The sequence below is a fragment of the Passer montanus genome, unplaced genomic scaffold (genome assembly GCF_014805655.1).
Source record: "Passer montanus isolate IOZ18808 unplaced genomic scaffold, ASM1480565v1 scaffold93, whole genome shotgun sequence".
Taxonomy (NCBI): Eukaryota; Metazoa; Chordata; class Aves; order Passeriformes; family Passeridae; genus Passer; species Passer montanus.
Window position 1 is genome coordinate 85,323 of NW_024374701.1, and position 23,390 is coordinate 108,712.

General features: G+C 48.4%; 1 protein-coding gene across 1 annotated transcript; it reads left to right on the plus strand.

Moving 5' to 3' along the window:
• The first annotated feature begins 1,069 nt into the window (after window positions 1-1,069).
• On the plus strand, window positions 1,070-23,098 carry USP49 (ubiquitin specific peptidase 49). Its single transcript, XM_039695946.1, has 7 exons — window positions 1,070-1,116; window positions 14,831-14,958; window positions 15,679-17,068; window positions 18,747-18,951; window positions 20,518-20,626; window positions 21,503-21,705; window positions 22,835-23,098. Exons 3-7 carry the CDS (start codon window positions 15,707-15,709, stop codon window positions 22,999-23,001), a joined length of 2,046 nt encoding a protein of 681 aa, XP_039551880.1. The 5' UTR covers window positions 1,070-1,116; window positions 14,831-14,958; window positions 15,679-15,706; the 3' UTR covers window positions 23,002-23,098.
• The last annotated feature ends 292 nt before the right edge of the window (window positions 23,099-23,390 follow it).

The window sequence follows — 23,390 nt, forward strand, 5'->3', positions numbered from 1 at the left end:
TGTGGGGTGTGACCCCATTATCTCAGAGCCCCCAGCCCAGGTTCTCCATCACCTCACGGTCCCTGAGGGACCCACCTCAGGGAACCTTTGGGGTGTCCCTCAATCACCTCAGGGAACCTTTGGGGTGTCCCTCAATCACCTCAGGGAACCTTTGGGGTATCCCTCAATCACCTCAGAGACCCCTTGGGGTGTCCCCTCACCACCTCACAGACCCCTTGGGGTGTCCCCTCACCACCTCACAGACCCCTTGGGGTGTCCCCTCACCACCTCACAGACCCCTTGGGGTGTCCCCTCACCACCTCAGGGGACCTTTGGGGTGTCCCCTCACCACCTCACAGACCCCTTGGGGTGTCCCCTCACCACCTCACAGACCCCTTGGGGTGTCCCCTCACCACCTCAGGGACCCTTCAAGGTGTCCCCCCAATCCCCTCAGGGTCTTCATCCCCTCAGAACTCCCTTGGCCCCCCCGGGGTGCCCGCTCATCGCCTCAGGCTCTCCGTCTCAAGGCATCCATCACCTCAAAGCCCTCACAGCCTCCCCCGTGTGCCCCCCTTCACCTCAGGGCGCGCCCCCCCCATCACCTCAGCCAACCCATCACCTCAGGGCCCCCGTGGGGTGCCTCCCACCCCACGCCGCCCCCTCGGGGCCCCCCGCGCCGCCCCTTTAAGAGCCTCTTTGTCTCCGAGACACCCTTATTTACCCTCCCGTGCCTCAAAAGAACTTCGGCCCCGCGATTCACAAAGCCCGGTACGTCACGGGCGGGGGCGGGACTCGAACCCGCGCCGGCCCGCCCCCCCCGGCGCCCATTGAACAGCGCCCTCTGCCGGCTGCGCAGACTGCGTACGCCCCGGCACCGCTCTGCCCGCCGCGGCGTACGCTACGCCAGCGGGGTGCGTACGCTACGCAAGCAGCTTAAACATCCGCCGTCTTAGCCTGTGTGCTGCGCTACGCAACCGGCGTAAGCCGCGGAGAGGGAGGCGGGTGTTGGCGCTGAGTGACGCGCCCTCCAGCCAATGGAAGGGCGGGGCGGGGCGCGGCGGCCAATGGGCGGGGAGGGGGCGTGGCCGGCCGGGGCGTCTCGCGCTGGGTGACAGCTCGCGCGTGCTGGTGATGGCGGTAAATAAAGGGGACGGGGGGGCGAGGGGGGGGGGGGAACACAGGGGACGGGGCCCCGCCAAGGGGGGGGGGGGGGGGGGGGGGGGGGGGACACACAGGGGACGCGACCCCTCATGAGGACAGGGAGGGACAGAGGGGTGCGGGGATGTTGGGGCTGAGGAGGAGGAGGAGGAGAGGAGGGGTCTTCGGTGCTCCCCCCCCTCAAAGGGACCCCCCCCGGTTCTCCGCGGAGGGGCTGAGGCGGACCCCGGTGCGCTCCCCCCTCAGCCCTCACGGGGGTCGCCGCCTTTGTGTGCGGGCGGGACCCCCGCGCCGGGCTCGGCGGCTCCGCAACTTTGCCTTTGTTGAGGGAACGTCCCCCCCTCATCCTCGGGATCCGTTCCCACCTCCCCTTTATCCTCCCCTTCCTAAAATCCCCCAAGCCCCCCTCCAGCTCCTCCTTCCCGGGACCCTCTCCCCCTTCCCCGGGAGCGTGAGGGGGTGCTGGGGGTCGTGGCTTTGCTGGGAGGGGTGGAGAGAAAAAAAAAAAAAAACCTTTAAAAACTGCCTTGGAACCTCTGTGTTGAAAAGGCACGAAAACGGGGAAATTCGGTGCGGGTTTGTGTTTATTTAGGGAAAAAAAAACCAACCCTAAAAAGCCGTGCGTTTGTGTCCCCAAGAGGGGGGGGAAGAGCTGAACTTGATCCGGGGGAGGCTTTGGCAGCGAAACTGCTCCAAAATCCCCCTTTTTAAACCTCCAAGGGGATCCCCCCTCACCACGGAGCCACGGGAATCACGGATCAGCGATAACCGAGCCCTCAAAAACCCGAATCCAGCGCTGGGAAAGCTGCTAATTTTAGGGGGGAAAAAAAATCTCCTGTTAATCGCTTTACACGTAGGGAACGAGGCTGATCCTTGTGCCGAAGGAGCATCCCGTTATCCCGGAATCCCGGAGCCGGGAGAGGGGGAAGTTGCCTTCACTTTGCGGAGTTCTTGGCTGTAGTTTTTAGTCGGGGAGAGATGCCTGGAGTGGCTGGGCTCGTCTGCTGTGAAACGAGGCAAAATTTGGTCCTTTCACGCTCCGCTGCCTCGGGGAAGGTGCTCCTGGAGGCCGGGGGTGGAGGTGGCGATTCCAGGGAAAACGGATGGATTTCAGCGGGAATTCTTCCTGGAGTTTTCAGGCTTTCCTGTGAGGGAGAAAGGCAGAACCCAGCGGATTAAAAGGGATGATTTGTAGGGCTGGAAGCAGAAAATAAGGTGGTGTGGCTGAGGGCTGAGCTGCAGCTGAGGAAATGTGGCTGGGATGTGGGAATGAGGATGGGAGAAAGAGCTGGAGGATGAGAGGGGATGAACCGGTGGAATTGTGAATTAAAAACTCCCTGTGGATGCGAGCAATGTGGATTAAATTTGGATTAAATGAGTGTTGCTGTGAAGTGTTGGGAGCTGCCCCGTGTGGAATTTTCACCAAAATTTGGCTGCTCTGCCTTGTGCAGCTGCCCTGGGCGGCTCCTGTGGTTTCTGCAGGGGCAGAGAGGTTGGGTGGTGTTTAAAAACCCAAAAAGGAGAAGGCAACAAAAGCGTTTGGGGTTTTATTTGGTGTTTTTGACTGCCTTGAGAGCGGGCTGGGTGCAGATATTTGGGGGTGATGTGCCAAGTGTGAGCAGCATTTGATGTCTCCGAGCTTTCAGCAAACCATAAATGTGCATTTATTCCTCCCCTGATCATTCTCCCAATGAATACGAGCTGGCTCCAAGTGGAAAAGGGTGTTTTGAAGTTGGCAGATTTTCTTTCCAGCGTGAAATAATTCCGGGTTTTGTGCAAGCTGGGTTTGTTAAAAGAGAATTTTGCTGGTTCAGGAGCAGGGCTCGGACAATAGTCACACATGCAACGGGTTAGGGGCTAGAAAAGAGCCAAAAAAGCCCAAAATGGGGGTTTTATTATTTTTTTTTTGGCTGTTGTGTGGCCAAGGATTGTTAGGGAGGAATCTCTTGCTGCAATTCCTGCCGAGATTCCGGCTCCATGTGGTCCCAGCCTTGTGAGGATGGAGAAATTTGGGAGCAGCCTCGTGTGCTGGGGCTGGGGGGATGTTTAAATTGGGAAGGAAGTGCTGGCAATTGCTCAGTGGGGACAGAAAAAAGCACATTCAGGTTTGGGTGTCTTTTTTCTGCAGAGGATTTCTCGTGGCTGCTGCAGCTCTGCCCACATCACACGCTGCAGGTCGTTTTCCTCGCTGCCAAACACACTCACTTGTTAATTATTATTTTTAAGCAGCCCTGTGTTGTCTCAGCACCTCTGAACACGTGACGAGAAGCACTTGCTCAGCACCAAAAGTGGTTTATTCAGTATAAAGGACTGAAAATACCTTTTAAATCCTGTTTTTCTTGGCCTTTCCCCCCCCTTCTTTAACTGTTTTTATACTGAAATGTCACAGGGCTGCTGCTGGGACTCATAAAGTGAAATTTAGTGTTTTCTCAGCCCTCAGAAGATGTTAATGGATTGATTTAGAACAGTCAACAAATGGAAATATTTCAAAACAATACAAAATTCAGCTGCTGGTGTGTAAGTGTGGATTCCTTCCCGAGTGTTCTTAGCTGTGAGGAAGCGTGAAAGGTTTTCTGAAATGGACCCTAGCTCTGAGGCAAAGCAAAACCCAGGGGTTTGGTTTAAAATTGTTATAAATAAACAGAGAAATAATAAACAAGTTGCCTGACAACTTTACCAGTGGCTGAGGTCAGGAGGAATGGGAAGATGGGGTTGTTTCAAAGGTCTCCCCTCCAACCCTTCCTTTTCTGCAGGAATCCTCTCCGGTGAGAATGAGAACTTTCCTCACTTTGTTCAACAACATTTGTGGTTTTCAGCTTGAATATTTCATCAAGGGTTGGGTTTGTTGCTGGGCTTTTAATTTTTTTTTTTTTTAATTTATTTTCCCTTTGGGGAACGAAACCTTGGGAGATGTTTTTATCTCAGCAGCCTGATAATCATAAATTCTCCACCCTTTCCCAAACCCTTTCACCTTTCCCAAAATCTTCACCCTTTCCCAAAATCTTCACCCTTTCCCAAAATATTTCCCTTTCCCAAACTCCTCCACCCTTTCCCAAAATCTTCACCCTTCCCAAACCCCTTTCCCAAACCCCTCCACCTTTCCCAAACCTTTCACCCCAGGCTCTTGTCTAGAAAAAAGCCCCCCTTGAATTCCAGTGAAAGAAAAGGTCCCTCATTAGTGTCAAGCCCTTAATGAGCCTTTGCTCCCAAGGATGCTGAGCAAATCCAAATTGTTGAACAGAAATGATTTAAAAATCCCATTCAGAGCTGAGAACATCTGGGCTGTTGGTTGATGTTTCCCTGTGTGCCCTCAGATGCTCTTCACTTTGGGGTTTTAGGAGGTTTGAGCTCCAGGATGGGTCAGATGAGGCTTTTGTGGCTCGTGGAATTCCAGCACAGAGCAGCCAGAACACCCCATGAAAACAAACCAGATTAAAAGGTAAAACTGGAGGTGGCATCCTGCCCTTTGCCAGTGTCTTTGGGATGGAATTTCAGGTGAACTAAAGCTGATTATTTGTCTGTTTGCTGTAATTGATATCCTGGTGCACTGAGGAAAATTCCGATTAAATCCCACTGTTCTGCTGGCTGTGAAAGGAGAAAAAATCCCTTTTTGCAACAGCATTAAGGAGTGTCTGTAGTAGGCAGAAAAGAACACAAAGCTGCCAAGTTTATATATTTTTCCTAATTGTTGTTAATGAGCTTTTAGCTTGCAAGATGATAATGAGGAGCACGTGAGCTGTTACACCTCCAGTTGGTGACAAATCAGCTGAAATCCCTCAGAAAACAGCAAATTGTTGGACCTACCTTGAGATTTTTTGAAAGAACACTGGCTAGGTGAGTTCCTCTAATTAGCTAATTATGCTGTAATTCACTGAGAAGTCTGGCTTTGCTGAGGAAGTAAAAAATAGCTGCAAAGCAGGAGCTTTTCTTGGTCCTCCCCAGCACTTCTCTCTGGGCTCTGTAATTCAGATTTCAGCTGCTTTTCCAAATGGAGACGGAGAGCTGCAATCCAGGGATGTGACAGCTCCAAGTTCCTCTGAAATGTGGCTCGTGTGACGTGTCACTCGTGACAAATGGACTGTTCAAAGGAAGATTCTGGCTCGGGAGGTGGTTTTGCAGCAGGTTTTGGGAGTTTGCTGACTGAAATGCCAAAGGAAAAAAAGAGCATCCTCAGGAATCCCCCCACGAGGCTGGAATCGCTACATAACTTGGATTTTAAAGGAAATAATTGTTTGGGGGGGTGGTGTAGATCACAAAAACATTCTAGATTTAGGAGAAAATGGCATTAATTATGCTGAAAAAATGCCATTATTAGAATGGCATTAATTATGCTGAAAAAAAATCCATGTAAAACTGTGTTATTCTTTAAAAAACCCCCAAAATCAGCTGTTTATTCCCTGGAGTTGTGAGAAAGAGCCCTGAGCTTGGATTTAATGATGTTTAATCATTCTTTCAAAAACACAAAGGAGGCACTAGAAGCTGTTCAGCTGAGCTAGAAAGAACTAATAGCTATAACTCAGATTCAAAAGTGATTTAGTTGCAGAGGTAAATCCATAATCCCACCAGTCAGGAGTTAATCTGTCATCAGACTAAGACTAGAAGCAAATCTATTTAACTAAGAATAGTTAATTCACCTGCAGCAGAGCAGGCGTGGAGACCCTGCTCCCCAGAGTTTATTGGGAGGAAATAAAATATTCATGGTGGAGAGTGGAAACAGCAAGTGGCTTTCAAAAGGGGGGAAAAAAAATCTCCAAAAATCTCCTTTGGAATTTGTTGTGTTCTTTCCCTGCACTGCCCAGCATGGCTGGATCTGCTGGTTTGGGTCGTGTGGAAATAAATCAGAATAAGGAAGGAAATATCCTGTTTATCCTAAAATTGGAAGGGTTTAGGAACAGCTTTTTGTGGCATCAAACCCAAATTCACCTCTCCCTCTTTCCTCCTTGTCCTGTTGTTGTTTCATCTGAGGACAAATTGAAGGGATGAACTTTAACCTCTTAGGAGGATAATTTATTAAAATAACAGATGCTGGCTTGATCTGCAGCTCTTAAGGAAGATTAACAACCTGAGAGTTCCCAAATCGGGGTCCTGCTCCCACCTCGGCCTGGGGGCAGGACAAAGGCACCCCTCACATCCTGAATTCACACATAAAAAAGGATTCCAGCCTCATGTGCAAATCAGGAATCATTCCATCGGGAAAAGGTGGATTTGTACAAGTGAAATTCTTCTTTTTGTACCAAAAACTAGGGGCTGAAAAGACATATTTTAGTTTTGTTTTATTTTTAACCAATTTATTTCTTTTTAAGCAGTTTTATTTGCTTCAGATCTGTGTTTGGACACTGGGGGAGAGCAGGGATTGGCTTTTCCCAGCATAAACCAGGCCCAGCAGCAAGCAGGGGAAGAGGATGTGTAAATCCCTTAATTCTTTGTTGGCAAGCAAACACAGAAGCCCTTGGTGGAGCCCCAGGGTCCAAGTGCAGGGCTCAGGGATTTTCTATTTCCAGAGCTGGGCACACAGCAGCTCTCCACGTGGGAATGTTGGAATTCCTATGGATCCTGTGCAGAAATCCCATTGAGCACCTTGGGGTTTGCTGGGCTGACAAACCAAACACCAAAACCCTCTCTGCACTGGGCTAAATTGGATAAATGGCTGTGATTTCCTCATTTTTACCCATTTATAAAACCCACATTTTCTGGGTTTTATAAAACCCAGAAAATTTTCTGCTGTTGTAAAACTCACAGAAAATTTTCTACTTTTACAAAACCCACAGAAAATGTTCTGCTGTTACAAAACCCACAGAAAATGTTCTGCTGTTCTGCCTCACTCATTTAGTGTTAAACCCCCCAAATAATTGATTGGCAAAGCAGATGATGCAGAGGGCTGGGAAAACCCGGTGTTATTTTATTTAATCCTGAGGGTGCTCAGAGCCCAGCCTGTGGAATTGTGCTCTCCTCTTTAATGCTCTTTTCCCTCTGCCTGGGGAACCCGGTGTTATTTTATTTAATCCTGAAGGTGCTGTGGAATTGTGCTCTCCTCTTTAATGCTCTTTTCCCTCTGCCTGGGGAGGGAATCAGGCACAGCCTGATTGTGTTTGTGGCCTCAGAGCTGCCTCTGTCACCTCTCTGGGACCAGAGCTGCTCCCAGGATGGGCTCCTTCCCAACCCAGCGGGATTCCAGCAGCGTGGAGCTGAGTTTGCTTCCAAAAAGAGCAGCAGAGGAGTCCCCAGAAGTGCTGGAATCCCTCTTTGTGTCTGGCACAAAGGGATCCTGCCAGGGGCTGGGATCCCTCTGGAGCCCGAGGTGCTGCAGCTGCCAAACTTCCCCTCCTCCCCGGGCCAGGGGGCTCTGGGGCTCATTCCACTGAAATTCCCCATTTTGAGACAATTTGGGAATGCTGAAGGTGCTCCAGCTCAGATCATAACCAGCTCTGCAGTCATGGAGTGGTTAAAACTGGAAAAAACCTTTAAAGTGATCAGGATGATGCTGGGTTTGTTCAAAGCAGGGGGTTGCAGTAGGATTTTCCCCGTGAAAAGGCTGATTTTTGGTATTTTCAATAATCTGTGAGCTGTTCTGTGAAGCTCAACTCTGGATGTGTTGTTTTCCTGATAAATGGGATGTGCTTAGTGGGATAATAATGGTTCAAGAGCGTGGGAAAAGCAAAAATGCTTCCAGCAGGCTGGAAAATCTGGGATCTGTGATTTAAAGGAATGATAAAAAAGTGGGAATCTGAGGGAAGGCTGCTGATCTCTGCTCCTGCTTTGTCACCTTGGGATGATTTGGGTTCACCTGTCCCTGGCTCATCATTCCCTGGGCAGTGGGAAGTGTGAAAGGAAACAAAGATGCTGGGTTTGAGCTGAATCCCAACACTTTGGGGATGGGGGGCACAAAAAAAAGTGAATTTCCATCAGATTTGGAGTCAGTGCTGCTGATTTTGTGCCCTTAAATCTCCTCTCCTGCCTGCTCTAACTGAGCTGTTCCAGGAGGGAAGTTTGGGTGGAAAACCTCAGGATTTGGGACACCCCCCTCTGCTCTTGTCACCCCTGTGGCCACAGAATTCTTTGGGAATTCCTGGGTTGAAAAGTGAAATTAGAACTTTTTATCAGTCAGGATCAGCTCCCAGCCTCCTCGAATTCTTTTTCCTGCTCCAGGGTGATAATTCCAGTTGTGAGGTTTTGCTGTAATTGCTTCAGGCTTTTCCAGATGGAGGAGGCTGGGAATTCCTGCAGGGAATTCCTGGGAATTCCAGCAGGGAAGTGCTGGGAATTCTTCCCTTTGGGCTGCTCCAGGAGCACTGGAGCTGTTCAGGAATGCTGTGAATTGTTTTAATGCCCAGATCATCCTTCAGCTCCTGGTTCCCAGCTTATTGACCCTTCCAAAAACCATCCCAAAAATAAAACCTGGATGGAAAGAAAGGGGAGAAGGGTTTGGGGGGTTTTTTGGGTTTTTTTTGTGATTTTTTTTGTTTTGTTTTGTTTTGTTTGGGGGTTTTTTGTGGTTTTTTTTTGTTTGTTTGTTTTTGTTTTTTGGGGTTTTTTTGTTTTTTGTGCTGGAGTAAATAGAGAAATTAACTTTAGAAACCTGTGAACTGTGACATAAATAGCATTTTAACAATGCTTTTTAACATCCTGGGTCATTAGATAGAAATTCCCAAATTCCCACCTTTTCAGGCATCTGGAGGATGTGGATCTTGTTTGTTTGTTTGTTTGTTTGTTTTCAGTGACTCTAAGGAATGTAGAGACAATATTTCACCTGGAAATGGAGTTTTGAAGCTGAGGTCAAGAGGTGAAAATTAAAAACACAGCTCCTTGAGGTTTTAGTCATCTCTACAATGAGAAACTTAGCTTGGCTCAGTAAGAATATTCAAATTTCATCTCTAAAATACTTCAAATTTAAAAAACCTTTTGAATTTTTAAACACTTCAAACTGAGATGGCAGTGCAAGCACACAACAACTCATGCCTTGGTGGACTGAAGGATTTCACCTCCCCTTTGCCTTTTCCATGATTATTTCCAAGGCCTGCTCCATTCCCAGGGACCTTCAGGAATGTGAATAGAAGACACATGTGCAGCCCTTTGTGTGCAGCTGGAATTCCAGCTCTTGGAAGAGCTTTGGTGGAGTCAGAAATTTCCTTCCAACCAACCCAAAAGGAGTTTGGTGCCTTCTCTGACTCCTTGGAACTCACAGGAAAAGCAGAGGGAGGTGATTTTTTTCCACCTGGAACAGCAAAAAAAAAAAAGGCAGGATTGGGTTATTTTATCCATTCCAGCCTTTAAAATGGGAATTTTGAATTCTCTTTTCACTACAGGTGAGGCCCCAAGTTGTATTTAAAGCAGTTGTGTTGAAGGTCTTGAAGACCTTAAAGGTTTTTCTGAAGTGCTCAGAATTCCAGAGTTTTAAGGAAAAGAGGTTTTTGTTCCCTGGAGCAGTTTGGTTGGTGTGGAGGCTGGGCCTGAAAATGCTTTATTTTTGTATTTGTTGTGCTCTGAAGTCAAAGATGGACCAAAATCTGCCAACTTCATTTTCCTGACAGGATCCAGACATCCAAATCCTGCAGGAATCCTCTTTATTCCCACCAGGAATGCTGCCAGGGCAGGGAATGGGATTTCCTAATCTGAGTGCTTTGGGTGTTTTCACTCTTTTTTTGGGGGGTTTGGTTGAGGTTTTTCTGTATTTCTTTAAAAACTGATTCCTGACAATTCCAGCTTTGAGCCTGGAGTGGATTTTGGGAGCTCCCAGGAAGAATTTAACACTTCCAGGGTTGGAATGAACTGGGAGGGCTCCACAAACCTGAACTTGCTGGCAAAGCTGGCAGGAAAATCCCATTTTCCTCAAGCTCCAGAGCTGAGTTTGGCACAGCTGGGTGAGGTGTGGAGTCCTCCAGTTGCTGTTCCAGCAGCTGGATCCAGCAGGAATTCCTCCTGTGGGATCCTCACCCCCCTCCTGGAGTGGAAAATTGGGAATTCTCAGGATTTGGTGAGATCCAGGAGGAGCATTTGCCTTCCTCTTTTCTCCTTGTTAATTTTCCTGTAGCCAGCTGCCAGTTGTGTCAGCCTGGAGAGAGGAAAAGCAGCAATTTTGGGATAGAAAGCTGAGAGTTTTCAGCTCCAGAATAATTGGGAAAATCTCCCTGCAAAAATCTCACTGGAAAATCTCTCTGGCCACTGTTGCTCCTCAGGGATGGAATTTGCAAGTCTGGACCCAGCAGGGTTTGAAGGAGGGGAGTAAAGGGAAGAAATCCTGCTGGATTTTTGGAGAAGGAGCAGGAAAAGAGGAGATTCCTGCCTCTTTCCCTGGGTGTTTCCAGGCTCTGAGTGAGTAATTCTGGAGCACGAGGGTCTCTGAGGACAGGGGATCAGGGCTGTGGTGGTGCCACTCCTTCCTTGCAGCAGCAATCCCTATTTTCTAACAAAACATTAATTACATGAAGGGTTTTTCCTTGAAAATTTGTCATTTCTGGTGTCTTTGTGAAGCAAGGAAGAATTCAGGAGGAATTCCTGCATGGAAGGGGCTGCCCTGGGAGCTCTGGGGTCCCCAGCCCTGGAGGTGTCCAAGGACTGTGGCACCCCAGGGATGGGTGGGGATCAGGCCCAGCAAAGTTTTCCAACCTCAGTGATCTGGAATTCCACAAATGAAGGATTTTGTCGTGGTTGCCTCCTGGGACAGCTCCTGCCAGAGCTGGAATGGGGATGTTGGAGCAGGATTTTATTTTATTCCCTTTTTTTTTTTCTTTTTGGGCAGCTCACATTACAAGTTAGCATTTGCACATCTGGTTCAATAATTGGTGCCTCACAAACAGGGGTGAAAACAATCAGAAGAAAGTTGGTTTTATTTTTATGGAATTCTTGGAGATCTCTCTGGTATCCCCAGATCTCCATTCTGGAGTGTTTGCAGCAGGAATTGGAGAGCTCCACATAAAAAGTGCTTTATTGGGGTGGGAAGTGCTTGGCTTTTGCATCCAGGATTTGGAAACCTTTCCCACGAATCCCAGAATGGTTTGGGATCTTAAAATCACCAGGGCAGGGACAGCCTGGCCTTGGGCACTTCCAGGGATCCAGGGGTGATCCAGCTTCTCTGGAATTCCATCCCAGCCCTCCCCACCCTCCCAGGGAAGAATTTCTTCCCAAAATCCAACCTAAACCTTCCCTGTTTCGTTTTGAAGCCATCCCCTTTGTCCTGTCACAATGATTTGCCCAAATTCTGTCTATCCCTGATGTAGTTCTGATGGAAACCAAAAAATATCCAATATTTTTTCCTACAGTGCTGAAAAAAATGGTTTAAAAAAACCCTAAAATGTTCTTTATTTAATGTGACACCAATTCCCAATAGTTCTGTGCTTCACTTCTGCCATTCCCAGGAGAGGGGTGAAGGAATGAGTGACAAAATCTGAGCTTCCCACCTGTCCTGGCAGGTGACTGCCAGCAGTTTGTGCTCTCTTATTTACCCTGGCATCACCTTTTGGCCAAATAAAAGCAGCAGCATTCCAGCCTTGAACACCCAGCACCTCTCCTGGCCCCTGGACTGGGTTTTTTTGGGGTTTTTTTTTGGCTTCTTGCAGATTTATTTAGAAAAAGAAAGTAGCTGCTGTCACTCTTTGCCTGCAGATGGCTTTAATCAGGTTCCAAACGTGCAACAATGGCACAAAGGAGCACAGTGAGCTCGGGTGGTTTCTTGTAACTCTCTTTTAGGGGCAGCAGCCAAATTGGTTCTGCTGCTTTTGGTTCTGGGAGCTGTTGCAGGAGCTCACTGGGAGTTTTTTCCAGGATTCTGAGCCATGCAAGGCAAGAAAGTGGGGTTTGCCCCAGTGTTTAAGTGATTTACAAGGTGAGAAGTTTTCAAATCGCCTCTAAAATGTTATTAGCTGAACTAATACCCTGTTTTGCTTTTATTCCCTGGGTTTTTTTCAGTTCTACTCATCCTTAATGGATTGCAGTGCTCCAAGTGATTCCTTCTCCCTCTTTCTTCTTCCTTCTCCCTCATTCTTTTTTTCTTCTCCCTCATTGTTTTTCATTCTCCCTCTTTCTATTCCCTTCTCCCCTTCTTTTCCCTTCTCCCCTTTTTTCCCTTCTCGCTCTTTCTCTTCCCTTCTCCCTCTTTCTTCTTCCTTCTCCCTCATTCTTTTTGTCTTCTCCCTCTCTCTCTTTTCCCTTCTCCCTCTCTCTTTTCCCTTCTCCCTCTTTTCCCTTCTCCCTCTTTTCCCTTCTCCCTCTTTTCCCTCCCCATCCCTTCTCTGGAAAAGATCTGAGTAGGTGAGAAAAGGAAGATTTTATAGAGATTCCTTAAAATCAGCTTTTACTGGGGGAACAACCAGCAGCAAACCCTGGAGTTAACCCTGGTAGTTACAAAGGGCAGAGCTCTGAGTGTTTCTTTCCAGAGCTTTTGAAATCCAAGGTGTTCATTCCCCACCCTCAAGCCCTGCTGTTGCCCATGGCTTGTCCCATCCACTTTGGGATTTCTGGGGCAGCTCCAGCCCTGTGATCTCTGCCAGGTTTTGTTTTGAGCTTTGTTTTTCCCTCACCTCGTGCCTGTGTTTACAGCTCCTGACTCACAAATCCTGTTCCCCTTTAATCCCAGCCTCGGGATTCCCACTGGGAGCTGCAGCTCTCTGTTCCCAGGAGATTTTTTTTGTGTGCATGTGGAAAAGAGAGGAAAACTCTCCTTTTCCAGGGATTTATTTCACACTCTGATGCGTGGGGGGTGCAGAGCTGGACCTGCAGCTGCTCCAGCTGCCTCTGCAACATGTGAGAATTTATTCCAATCTTTTTTTTTTCATGGAAAGAGTCAAAAATCTGAGTCAGCAGGAGAAATGTTGAATGTGAAGAACTCTGAAGTGTGGTGGGTGGAGGAGCTTCACTTTCGAAGAAAAACCTCTCATTCAAGTGCTTGGGGTTAAATAAACACAATTCCTTCCTGGATGTGGAATTATGGCTTGGATTTGTAAGGGAATTATCTGTGGGTACCTAAAGAGAAGAGGGGAATATCAAATGCAGCATCAAAGGTGTTTTGTGGTGACAATTCCTGAATTTAGATGGAACAAAGCTGCTTTGTCAGCTGGCTGAGGTGTTTGCCATCCCTTCCCTTTTCCAAGCAGGAAATCTCCTGGCCCAGCACAGGAAGAACCAAAGCAGTTGACAAAAAGCTGCTGATTTATCTCCTGCATTGTCACACAGGATTCCTTAATCTGATTTTTTATTGTTTTGTAATTTCCTGGGAGAACCCAGCAGCTCTTCCTCCTTGGGAATTGAGGAGAAATTCAATGTTTTTTGAAAATTACACTTCACAGAGCCCATGAGCAACCAGCTGTTTGATCAAACAAATCCCTAAAAAATTCTGCCTTTCAGGCCTGGTTTTTGTCCCAAAGTACAAACGTGGTGTGCTGGGGAGGCTGAAGGGTTAAATTCCCCACACTGTCGCATATGGCAGTGAGCAGAATCACAGATGTTGATGATACAACATAATTAGTATTCTTTTATGTAAATGAAGGCTGTCAATGTTACCACAGTGTCTGCACTCCTGCGAGCTGGAATTTCTGCCACTTGCTCTCACTTGAGGTTGAGGATTCTAAATAAAATTCCATGATTTTTATATGCACACCTGAGGAGGAAAATTAAGAGGAAAGGGGGGGAAAGGTGAGGAAGGGATTGGGAAAAAAGAGACCAAATCAATCCTTTGTTTAGGTGAGGATTTCCAAAATCATTTCCACAATTTGGGATTTAGGAGGGAGTGAGCCCAGCCCAAGGGAAATGTGGGAATTTCTGAGCTGGATTAAATAAAAACCTCAGTGGTTCTTTGGTGCTGAAGTGGCCACTTGAGCTTTCAGTGGAGTCCAGGAGAAAAAACTGAAGAGCTTTGATATTTCTCTAAGAGATTCCATCCTCCACAGCAATAGCACTGATAAAGGTGGTAATTAAAGCAAATTTGTGTCATTTGAGGCCACAAAAAATGCATTTCCTTCCCCTGGCCAGCTCCCTGCCCAGCCATGCAGGTGAGGGCTCAATCCCTGCCTCAGAGCTTTGCCAAGTGTTAACTTTGCACCTCCTAAAATGATGTTTTAACCCCATATTCTGTGTGCCAGGCCCCTGTGTAACTAACTTCATTCAGATCCATTTTTCCACTCTCTTCTACCTCTGTTTTTCCCCCATTTTTCCCATTTTTCTCTCCTCTCTGGTTATTTTGTTGCACTTTGCACCTGCCAACTCCTCATCACTTCCTTTTTATTGTTTGAGAAACCACCTAGAACTGAAATTTAACTGAGCACAGCTTTTCTTTTTTTAATCTTTCCCCCTTCTCCTCCCCCTGTCTCTCACCAGGCAATCAAAGCAGCCAAAAATCCAAGTGATCACAGGAGGGCCACATTTTTTCCTCCTGTTTGGTTGGTTTTTTTTTGACTCCCATTTTTTCCCTCTGCCATATGTTGGGTCATCCACTACAAAAGCCTCACCATGAACAGGCTCCATGTGATCAGCAGATTTTTACAGCCTGCTCAAATGGAAAAAAAAACCAAAAAAACCAATGAAAGCAGAGAATGAAATGGAATGGAATTTTGTGTGTGACGTGTCTCAACATCTGAGAATTCGGGATCCTGGGGGTAATTCCAGAGAATTATTTCTGGGATGAATGAGGAGTTAATGCTGCTCCTGCCAGCGTTGCAGGCTTGCTTTCTGTGCATCACCAGGATGTTTTCCCCTCTCTCTCCAGGGCTTTGAAGCTGCCTGGCAGTGAGGACTTCCCAGGAATTCAATTCTCGGGGATCGTGGGAGGATGATGGGGCTGCTGCGCGCCCGCGACGCCGCGCGGCCCAGGAGAGGATGTGTGAGCTGCACCCCGTGAGTAGCCTGGGCCTGCCCCACAGCCTTGGAGGGACTGGAAAAGGATGCACAGTTCACTGGGGATCTTTTATCACACCAAGATTTAGGATTTTCATACATTTATAATCCTGTAATTGTTCAGTGGCCGAGGAGAGGATGTGTGAGCTGCACCCCGTGAGTAGCCTGGTCTGACCCTCCTCCTGCCCCCAGAGCCTTGGAGGGGCAGGGAAATGTATCCACAATTCACTGGGGATCTTTAATGATACCAAGATTTAGGATTTTAGCTTTTCATACATTTATAAACCTGTAATTATTCAGTGTATAACTCTAAACTCCATATCCAGGGTCTAAAACCCTTTCCCCTGTGTTCTTTTCCCCCTGAAGCTGGAGCAGCATCTCCTCCTGTGAGACATGGATCAATGCAAACAGGGAGAATTTGGGATGTTCTGTGCAGGGCCAGGAGTCACATTTGATGATCCTAGCCCTTCCAGTGACCCTACAATGAGATCTCAGATCGTGTCACAGCTCTAAAACCCTTTCCCCTGTGTTTTCCCCCCAAGGTCGGAGCAGTGATGCCTCCTGTGAGATATGGGTAGATGCAAATGTGGGGAATTTGGGGTGTGCTGTGCAGGGCCAAGAGTCAGATTTGATGATCCTAGCCCTTCCAGTGACCCCACAAGGAGATTTCAAATGAGTGTCACAGCTCTAAAACCCTTTCCCCTGTGTTTTCCCCCCAAGGTCGGAGCAGCGACTCCTCCTGTGAGACATGGATCGATGCAAACATGTGGGGCGGCTACGACTCGCCCAGGACCACTCGATCCTGAACCCCCAGAAGTGGCAGTGCGTGGACTGCCACACCACCGAGTCGCTCTGGGCCTGCCTCAAGTGCTCCCACGTGGCCTGCGGGCGCTACATCGAGGAGCACGCCCTGAGGCACTTCCAGCAGAGCCGGCACCCCCTGGCCATGGAGGTGCACGAGCTCTACGTCTTCTGTTACCTCTGCCAGGATTACGTCCTCAACGACAACCCCGAGGGCGACCTGAAGCTGCTGAGGAGCTCGCTGTCGGCCATCCAGGGCCAGAGGAGCGGGAGGACGCTGCGCTCCATGGCGCTGGCCGAGGACGCGTGGCGGAGGAGGAGCCCCCAGGGCCAGTCCCAGATGCTGACGGCGCTGTGGCACCGGCGCCAGGCCCTGCTGGCGAGGGCTCTGCGCACCTGGTTCCACAGGAGCTCCCGGGGACAGCTGAAACTGAAGGAGAAAAAGGAGATGGAGGAGCTGGAGAAGAAGAAGGAGGCGGCTCGGCAGCGGCGGCAGGAGATGAAGAGGCAGCTCCTGGAGGAGCTGGCCAGCACTCCCCCGAGGAAGAGCGCCAGGCTGCTGTCCCACGTGCACAGGGAGAGCTTGATCCCAAGGAAATTCAGGGAGGTGGCCACAGCTTCCCCTACCTCAAGGCAGGTGCAGAGCAGCAGATTGAAGCAGTTCTACTCCATCCGGCGGCAGCCCCTGATGACGCCCGGGGTGACGGGGCTGAGGAACCTGGGCAACACTTGTTACATGAACTCCATCCTGCAGGTGCTCAGCCACCTCCAGAAGTTCCGAGAATGTTTCTTGACTCTTGATCTCTGTGAAACTGAAGAACTTTTAGCTAAAACTGTGAATGGGAGGGCCAGGATGCCTGGCAAGCTGGCAAACGGGGCTGCTGCTAACGAGCCAGGGAAGCCTGACAGGGTGGGCTCGTCGGGCACGCAGGGCTCCCCGGCCGGCCTCAACGGGGGCTCCTCCATCAGCCGCAGCCTGGAGCTCATCCAGCCCAAGGAGCCCAGCTCGAAGCACATCTCCCTGTGCCACGAGCTGCACACGCTCTTCAGGGTGATGTGGTCTGGCAAGTGGGCCCTGGTGTCGCCGTTTGCCATGCTGCACTCCGTGTGGAGCCTGATCCCGGCGTTCCGCGGCTACGACCAGCAGGACGCGCAGGAGTTCCTCTGCGAGCTCCTGGACAAGGTGCAGCAGGAGCTCGAGTCCGAGGGCAGCAGGCGCAGGATCCTCATCCCCTTCTCGCAGAGGAAGCTCACCAAGCAGGTCCTCAAGGTGGTCAACACCATTTTCCACGGGCAGTTGCTCAGCCAGGTATGGAGTTGCTTTTCCGTAGGGATCAGTTGGAGCTGTTCACTGAGGAGCAAAGGCTCTGCTCGTTGAGGATCCCATTTAGGAGTCTCAGGAATTCCCAGTTCCTGAGGAGAAAATCCCTTGAGTTGCCACCATTTCCATCCTCATCACATTCAGCACAAATTCGCTTCAGTTGTGCCACCTCTGGATGAGACCTGCACAAGCACAGAGGTCCTGAGCCCCTGAGCTTTTAGGCTTTGAATGTGTCTAGTCCTGAGCTTTTAGGCTTTGAATGTGTCTAGTCCTGAGGTTTTAGACTTTGAATGTGTTTAGTCCTGAAGTTTTAGGCTTTGAATGTGTTTAGTTCTAAGGTTTTAGACTTTGAATGTGTTTAGTCCTGAGGTTTTAGACTTTGAATGTGTTTTTAAGGTGCCTTTCCCATTTTTTGCCCGTTTCTGATGTTGTTTCTGTGCCTGGGAAGAACTTACTGAGGTTGGACAAAAAAAAAAAAAGTAAAAGTTAAAACCTGAGGCATCATTCCTCCCTTTAAAACACTGCTAACAAGGATATTTATGCTTTTGACCCAACCTTAAATATTCTGGTTTATGGATTTATGCTCAGTGTGAGCTTTCTGAGCCAGTCATGTTATGACACACAAACCTACAGTAGTGTACTCCAAATCTCTAAACTTTCCTCTGCTTAACCTGTGTCTGCTTTAAACTATAAATCCACGTTCCTGCTTCTAGCAAGGCCTCAGATCAAATCCTGGCTTTAATTCTAAACCTTTTTGCCTCCCAAGGCTGGAGCAGTGACACCTCCTGTGAGACATGGATGGATGCAGACGTGGGGATTCGGGGTGTCCTGTGCAGGGCCAGCAGTCACATTTGGTGACCCTTTGTCCCCCTTCCAACTGGGATTATCTCATAACCCTACAAGAACATTTCAAATTCACATTGCAAAATCCTTTTCCTTGTGGTTTTCCTTTGTGTTTCCACATTTTTTGCCCCCAAAGTCAGAGCAGTGACACCTCCTGTGAGACATGGATGGATGCAGACGTGGGGATTCGGGGTGTCCTGTGCAGGGCCAGCAGTCACATTTGATGATCCTAACCCTTCCAATGACCCCACAATGAGATTTCAAATCCATGTCACAGCTCTAAAATCCTTTGACTCGTGGTTTTCCTTTGTGTTTCCACATTTTTTGCCCCCAAGGTTGGATCAGTGATTCCTCCTGAGACATGGACAGATGCAGATGTGGGGATTCGGGGTGTCCTGTGCAGGGCCAGCAGTCCCATTTGATGACCCTTTTGTCCCCCTTCCAACTGAGGAATGCCCAAAATCCCAAAGCGGGAATGCCCAAAACCCCAAAGCGGGAATGCCCAAAACCCCAAAGCGGGAATGCCCAAAATCCCAAAGCGGGAATGCCCAAAGTCCCAAAGCGGGAATGCCCAAAATCCCAAAGCAGGAATGCCCAAAGTCCCAAAGTGGGAATGCCCAAAACCCCAAAGCGGGAATGCCCAAAACCCCAAAGCGGGAATGCCCAAAATCCCAAAGTGGGAATGCCCAAAATCCCAAAGCAGGAATGCCCAAAACCCCAAAGCGGGAATGCCCAAAACCCCAAAGCGGGAATGCCCCAAATGCCACGTGCGTTTCAGCCTCCAGCCCAAAGCCAGCTGCGTGTCCCTGTGTCCCTGTCCCAGGTCACCTGCAGGACGTGCAACTACAAATCCAACACGGTGGAGCCCTTCTGGGACCTGTCGCTGGAGTTCCCCGAGCGGTACCACGCCCTGGAGAAGGGCATCCTGCCCGTGCCCCAGGCCCCGTGCCTGCTCACCGAGATGTTGGCCAAATTCACCGAGACAGAAGCCCTGGAGGGGAGGATCTACGCCTGTGACCAGTGCAACAGTGAGTGCCACCACCCCCTGGCACTGCCCCCTGCCAGGGCCGCCCCTGCAGGGCTGGGGAGCCCTGGGAGTAATCCCTGAGTGGGTGGGGTTGGGACAGCCTGGGATAAATCCTGCCCCACAAACTGGGGGAGTTCAGCTTCGTGGGAGCTCGGTTTGCTTTGGGTCTCTGGGGGGAAAAAGAATTAAATTGATTTGAATGCTCCAGAATTAAATGGCTTTTAAGGAATTCGGAATGGCTTTTAAGGAATTCTGAATGGCTGAGGAATTCTGAGTGGCTTTTAAGGAATTCTGAATGGCTGAGGAATTCTGAGTGGCTTTTAAGGAATTCTGAATGGCTTTTAAGGAATTCTAGATCACTAAGAGATTTTAAGTGGCTTTTAAGGAATTCTAAATGGCTTTTGAGGAATTCTGAGTGGTTTTTAAGGAATTTAAATGGCTGAGGAATTCTGAATGGCTTTTAAGGAATTCTAAATTGCTGTGGAATTCTAGATCACTAAGAGATTTTAAATGGCTTTTAAGGAATTCTGAGTGGTTTTTAAGGAATTCTAAATGGCTTTTAAGGAATTCTAAATGGCTGAGGAATTCTAAATGGCTGAGGAATTCTGAATGGCTTTTAAGGAATTCTGAATGGCTTTTGAGGGATTCTGAATGGCTGAGGAATTCTCGATCACTAAGAGATTTTAAATAGCTTTTAAGGAATTCTGAATGATTTTAAAGGAATTCTGAATGGCCTTTAAGGAATTCTAGATGGCTCAGGGATTTTAAATGACTTTTAAGGAATTCTGAGTTGGCATTTAAGGAATTTAAATGGCTGAGGAATTCTGAAGTGACTTTTAAGGAATTCTGAATGACTTTTAAGGAATTCTGAGTGACTTTTCAGGAATTCTGAATGACTTCTAAGGAATTCTGAATTACTTTTAAGGAATTCTGAAGTGACTTTTAAGGAATTCTGAATGACTTTTCAGGAATTCTGAATGACTTTTAAGGAATTCTGAATGGCTCAGGAAGCATTTTGCAGCTGGAAGGAGTCAGGGGAGAGGCCCCAAGGGCCAGGAGCAGTGGGGCACTGCTGCCAGAGCTGCTGCAGGAGCTGGGGCTGCACAAATCCAATTAACAGGTGCAGTGCTAATTGGGATCTCTGACAGCCACCTGGCCCCTTCTGCTCCAGCCTTTCCTGGGAAGAGGAGGGAGGAATTTTTCCTCTTTCCCAGCTTTGCTGTTGCTGGGAGCATTTTTTAAATGCTTCTGTGAGGAGCTCAAAGCAGCAGAGAGAATAAAAAGATTGAATATTTGTGAGCTGGAATTCACCTGCAGCCCAGGAAATCTTTGGCTCAACATTCCTGGTGTTATTCCAACAGGAAAAAACTCTGATTTGTCACTCTGAGGTGACAAATGTTTGGGTGATGAGGAGAAGGGAGAGTTTGGACCCCACAGAAATTCTGCAATGTTTATTCCTGTGCTGGAAAAAAAAATAAAGATTTTACCCTGTGCTGGTTTTTCTCTTTGGGGAATTAACAGGATCCTAATCTTTGCCTTGAGGGTTTTTTGGGGTTTTTTTTGGCAGGTAAAAGGCGAAAATCTTCTCCCAAACCTCTTGTTCTGAGTGAAGCTAAAAAGCAGTTGCTGATCTACAGACTACCTCAGGTCCTCCGGCTGCACCTTAAACGCTTCAGGTGAGGCACTGAGCCTGGATTTTGGGGGGAAAGTGACCAAAAATGGGCCTTAAACACCCTCAGTTCCTGCTAAAAGAGCTGTGTAACTTCTGAGCCATCACATTTGTGAAACCCCCTCATGTTGCACATTTTTCAGGGTTTTTTTCTGCCAGAATTTAATATTATGTGCATTTAATTTCTTAATTTCTTTGGGTTTTAATCGAGTTTGGAGGCAGCTTGGAAGGAGAAGTCAATGAGTGGAGGGTGGGAGATTGGGAGGATTCAGTGCCAATATTGGCTGTTCACCTGGGGAACAGAAAGCAGAAAAAGCTCAAAATGTGAGGACAGGACTCTGAAGTGGTTAGGGAGGGTGTGGGGGGGTTATGGGTGGCACTGAGGATTTTAAAGGTGGTCAGAGGAGAAATCTGCCTCAAAAATACCCCAGCTAAAACAAAAAATATCAAAAATATCCCACCTAAAGCAAAAATATCAATGGCAGGGGGAGACCCCACCTAAAATAAAAATTATTAATGGCAAAGGGACATTTTGGGGTGAAACCCCTGGATTTGGTGTCACTGAGCACCCTGAGCCAGGATTTGTGTGTTTGGGAGGTTCCTGCAGGGAATTTCCATTCAAAACCCCCCAGATTTGGTGTCCCTGAGCCCAGATTTGTGTGTTTGGGGGTTTCCTGCAGGGGATTTTGGGGTGAACCCCCTGGATTTGGTGTCCCTGAGCCCAGATTTGTGTGTTTGGGGGTTTCCTGCAGGGAATTTTGGGCTGAACCCCCCAGATCTGTTGTCACTGAGCCCAGATTTGTGTGTTTGGTGAGTTTTTGCAGGGAATTTTGGGCTGAACCCCCCAGATCTGGTGTCCCTGAACCCAGATTTGTGTTGGCAGGTGGTCTGAGCGCAATCACCGCGAGAAGATCGGGGTGCACGTGCTCTTTGAGCAGGTGCTGGACATGGAGCCCTACTGCTGCCGGGACTGCGTGCCCGCCCCGGCCCCGCGCTGCCTCTACGACCTCTCGGCCGTGGTCATGCACCACGGCAAGGGCTTCGGCTCGGGCCACTACACAGCCTACTGCTACAACACGGAGGGAGGTGGGTGAGCTGCCAGCCCCCCCAGCCCCCTCCTCTTCCTCATTCCCTCCCCCGGAATCCTTCCCAGGGTGCCCCTTCCTTGGCATCCACGCCTTGCCCGTCAGTAGTTTGTTTTTCCTGTTGTATTCTTATTTTTTTTTCTGTTTTTCAGCGTTGTCGTGGTTTGACCCTGGCACCCATGAAGGGTGTGTTTCCAAAATGGTTGCTGTGAGATGGGACCTGAGAACAGAACAAAGCAGGCTCCCATTGGGGGATGGAGGGAAAAACACAACACTTTATTCCTACAAATCTAGAAAGGAACACGTACAAAGCTAAGGATGAAACTTTCCAAATACATTCCTCCTCCCCTTTCTCCTCAGGTTCACCACCCTCAAATAATCAACTTTCAAATCACATGCCAGTTTTGAATTTGGCCACTGATTGGCCCAACCTAGACCTTTCCAGAAACACATTTCCAGGCCAAACCACGACAATTGTTTATTTTTGGGGTTTTTTTTTGTTTTGTTTTGTTTGTTTTGTTTTTTCGTGGGAAAACGAAAAATTTTTCATTCTGCCAGAGTTGCTGCAGCTGGGTTTGCTCAGGATCCTGGGGATTGAGGAGATGAACAGAAAGTGTTTTGAGGCTGGAAAAACAGGAACCATTCATGAGCAGCATCCGCAGGGGGCTGGGAGATCCCAGCAGCTGGATCAGGACGGGCTCTGCCTTCCTGCCTGCACAAACTGGGAATTTTTGGCTGCATAATTGAGCTTTTGGGCTGATAAAATGATTATTTGATATTTCTAAAGCACCTCAAAAATTTCTATTTTAAAAACTATATTAAAGTTTTTCTAAAGCACCCCACAAATTATATTTTAAAAACTATATTAAAAATTCTATTTTTAAATTTATATTTAAAATTATATTTTAAAAATTATATTTAAAACTATATTTTAGATTTATGCAAAATTATATTAAAATATATTTAAACAATTATATTTAAATTATATAAAAATTATATTTTAAATTCTGTTAAAATAATTTTCTAGCTTAGAGAAAAAGACAGAGGTGCCTTTTCTGCTGGGGATGTTTCCTGTGAGCAGTTCCAAAACCCTGAGGGATCCTAGGAGGGTTTTTTCCCTTTTTTGCCAGGTTTTTGGGTGCACTGCAACGACTCCAAACTGAATGTATGTAGCGTGGAGGAGGTGTGCAAGACCCAGGCCTACATCCTCTTCTACACTCAGAGAACGCCGCAGGACAGAGCAGCAATCCCACACAAACAGCTCCCAACTCAGGTGTTCGCCAGCCAGGAGCAGTGACAAGGACACAGGAGTGGCACTGCCACCAGGGAAACACGGCCAGCTGCTGCGGGAACGGGGCGTGCACCCGCCCTGAAAGGGGGCACTGCGGGGTGGGATCGGGGATATGGGATCAGGGATATGGGATATGGGATCAGGGATGGGATCGGGGATGGGATCGGGGTGGGATCGGGGATATGGGATATGGGATCGGGGATATGGGATCGGGGATATGGGATCAGGGATGGGATGGGATCAGGGATGGGATCAGGGATGGGATTGGGGATGGGGCAGGGATCAGGGATCGGGGATGGGATCAGCTGGGATGGGATCAGGGATGGGATCAGGGCAAGGATGGGATCAGGGATCAGGGATCAGGGATGGGGCGGGGATGGGATCAGGGCAGGGAT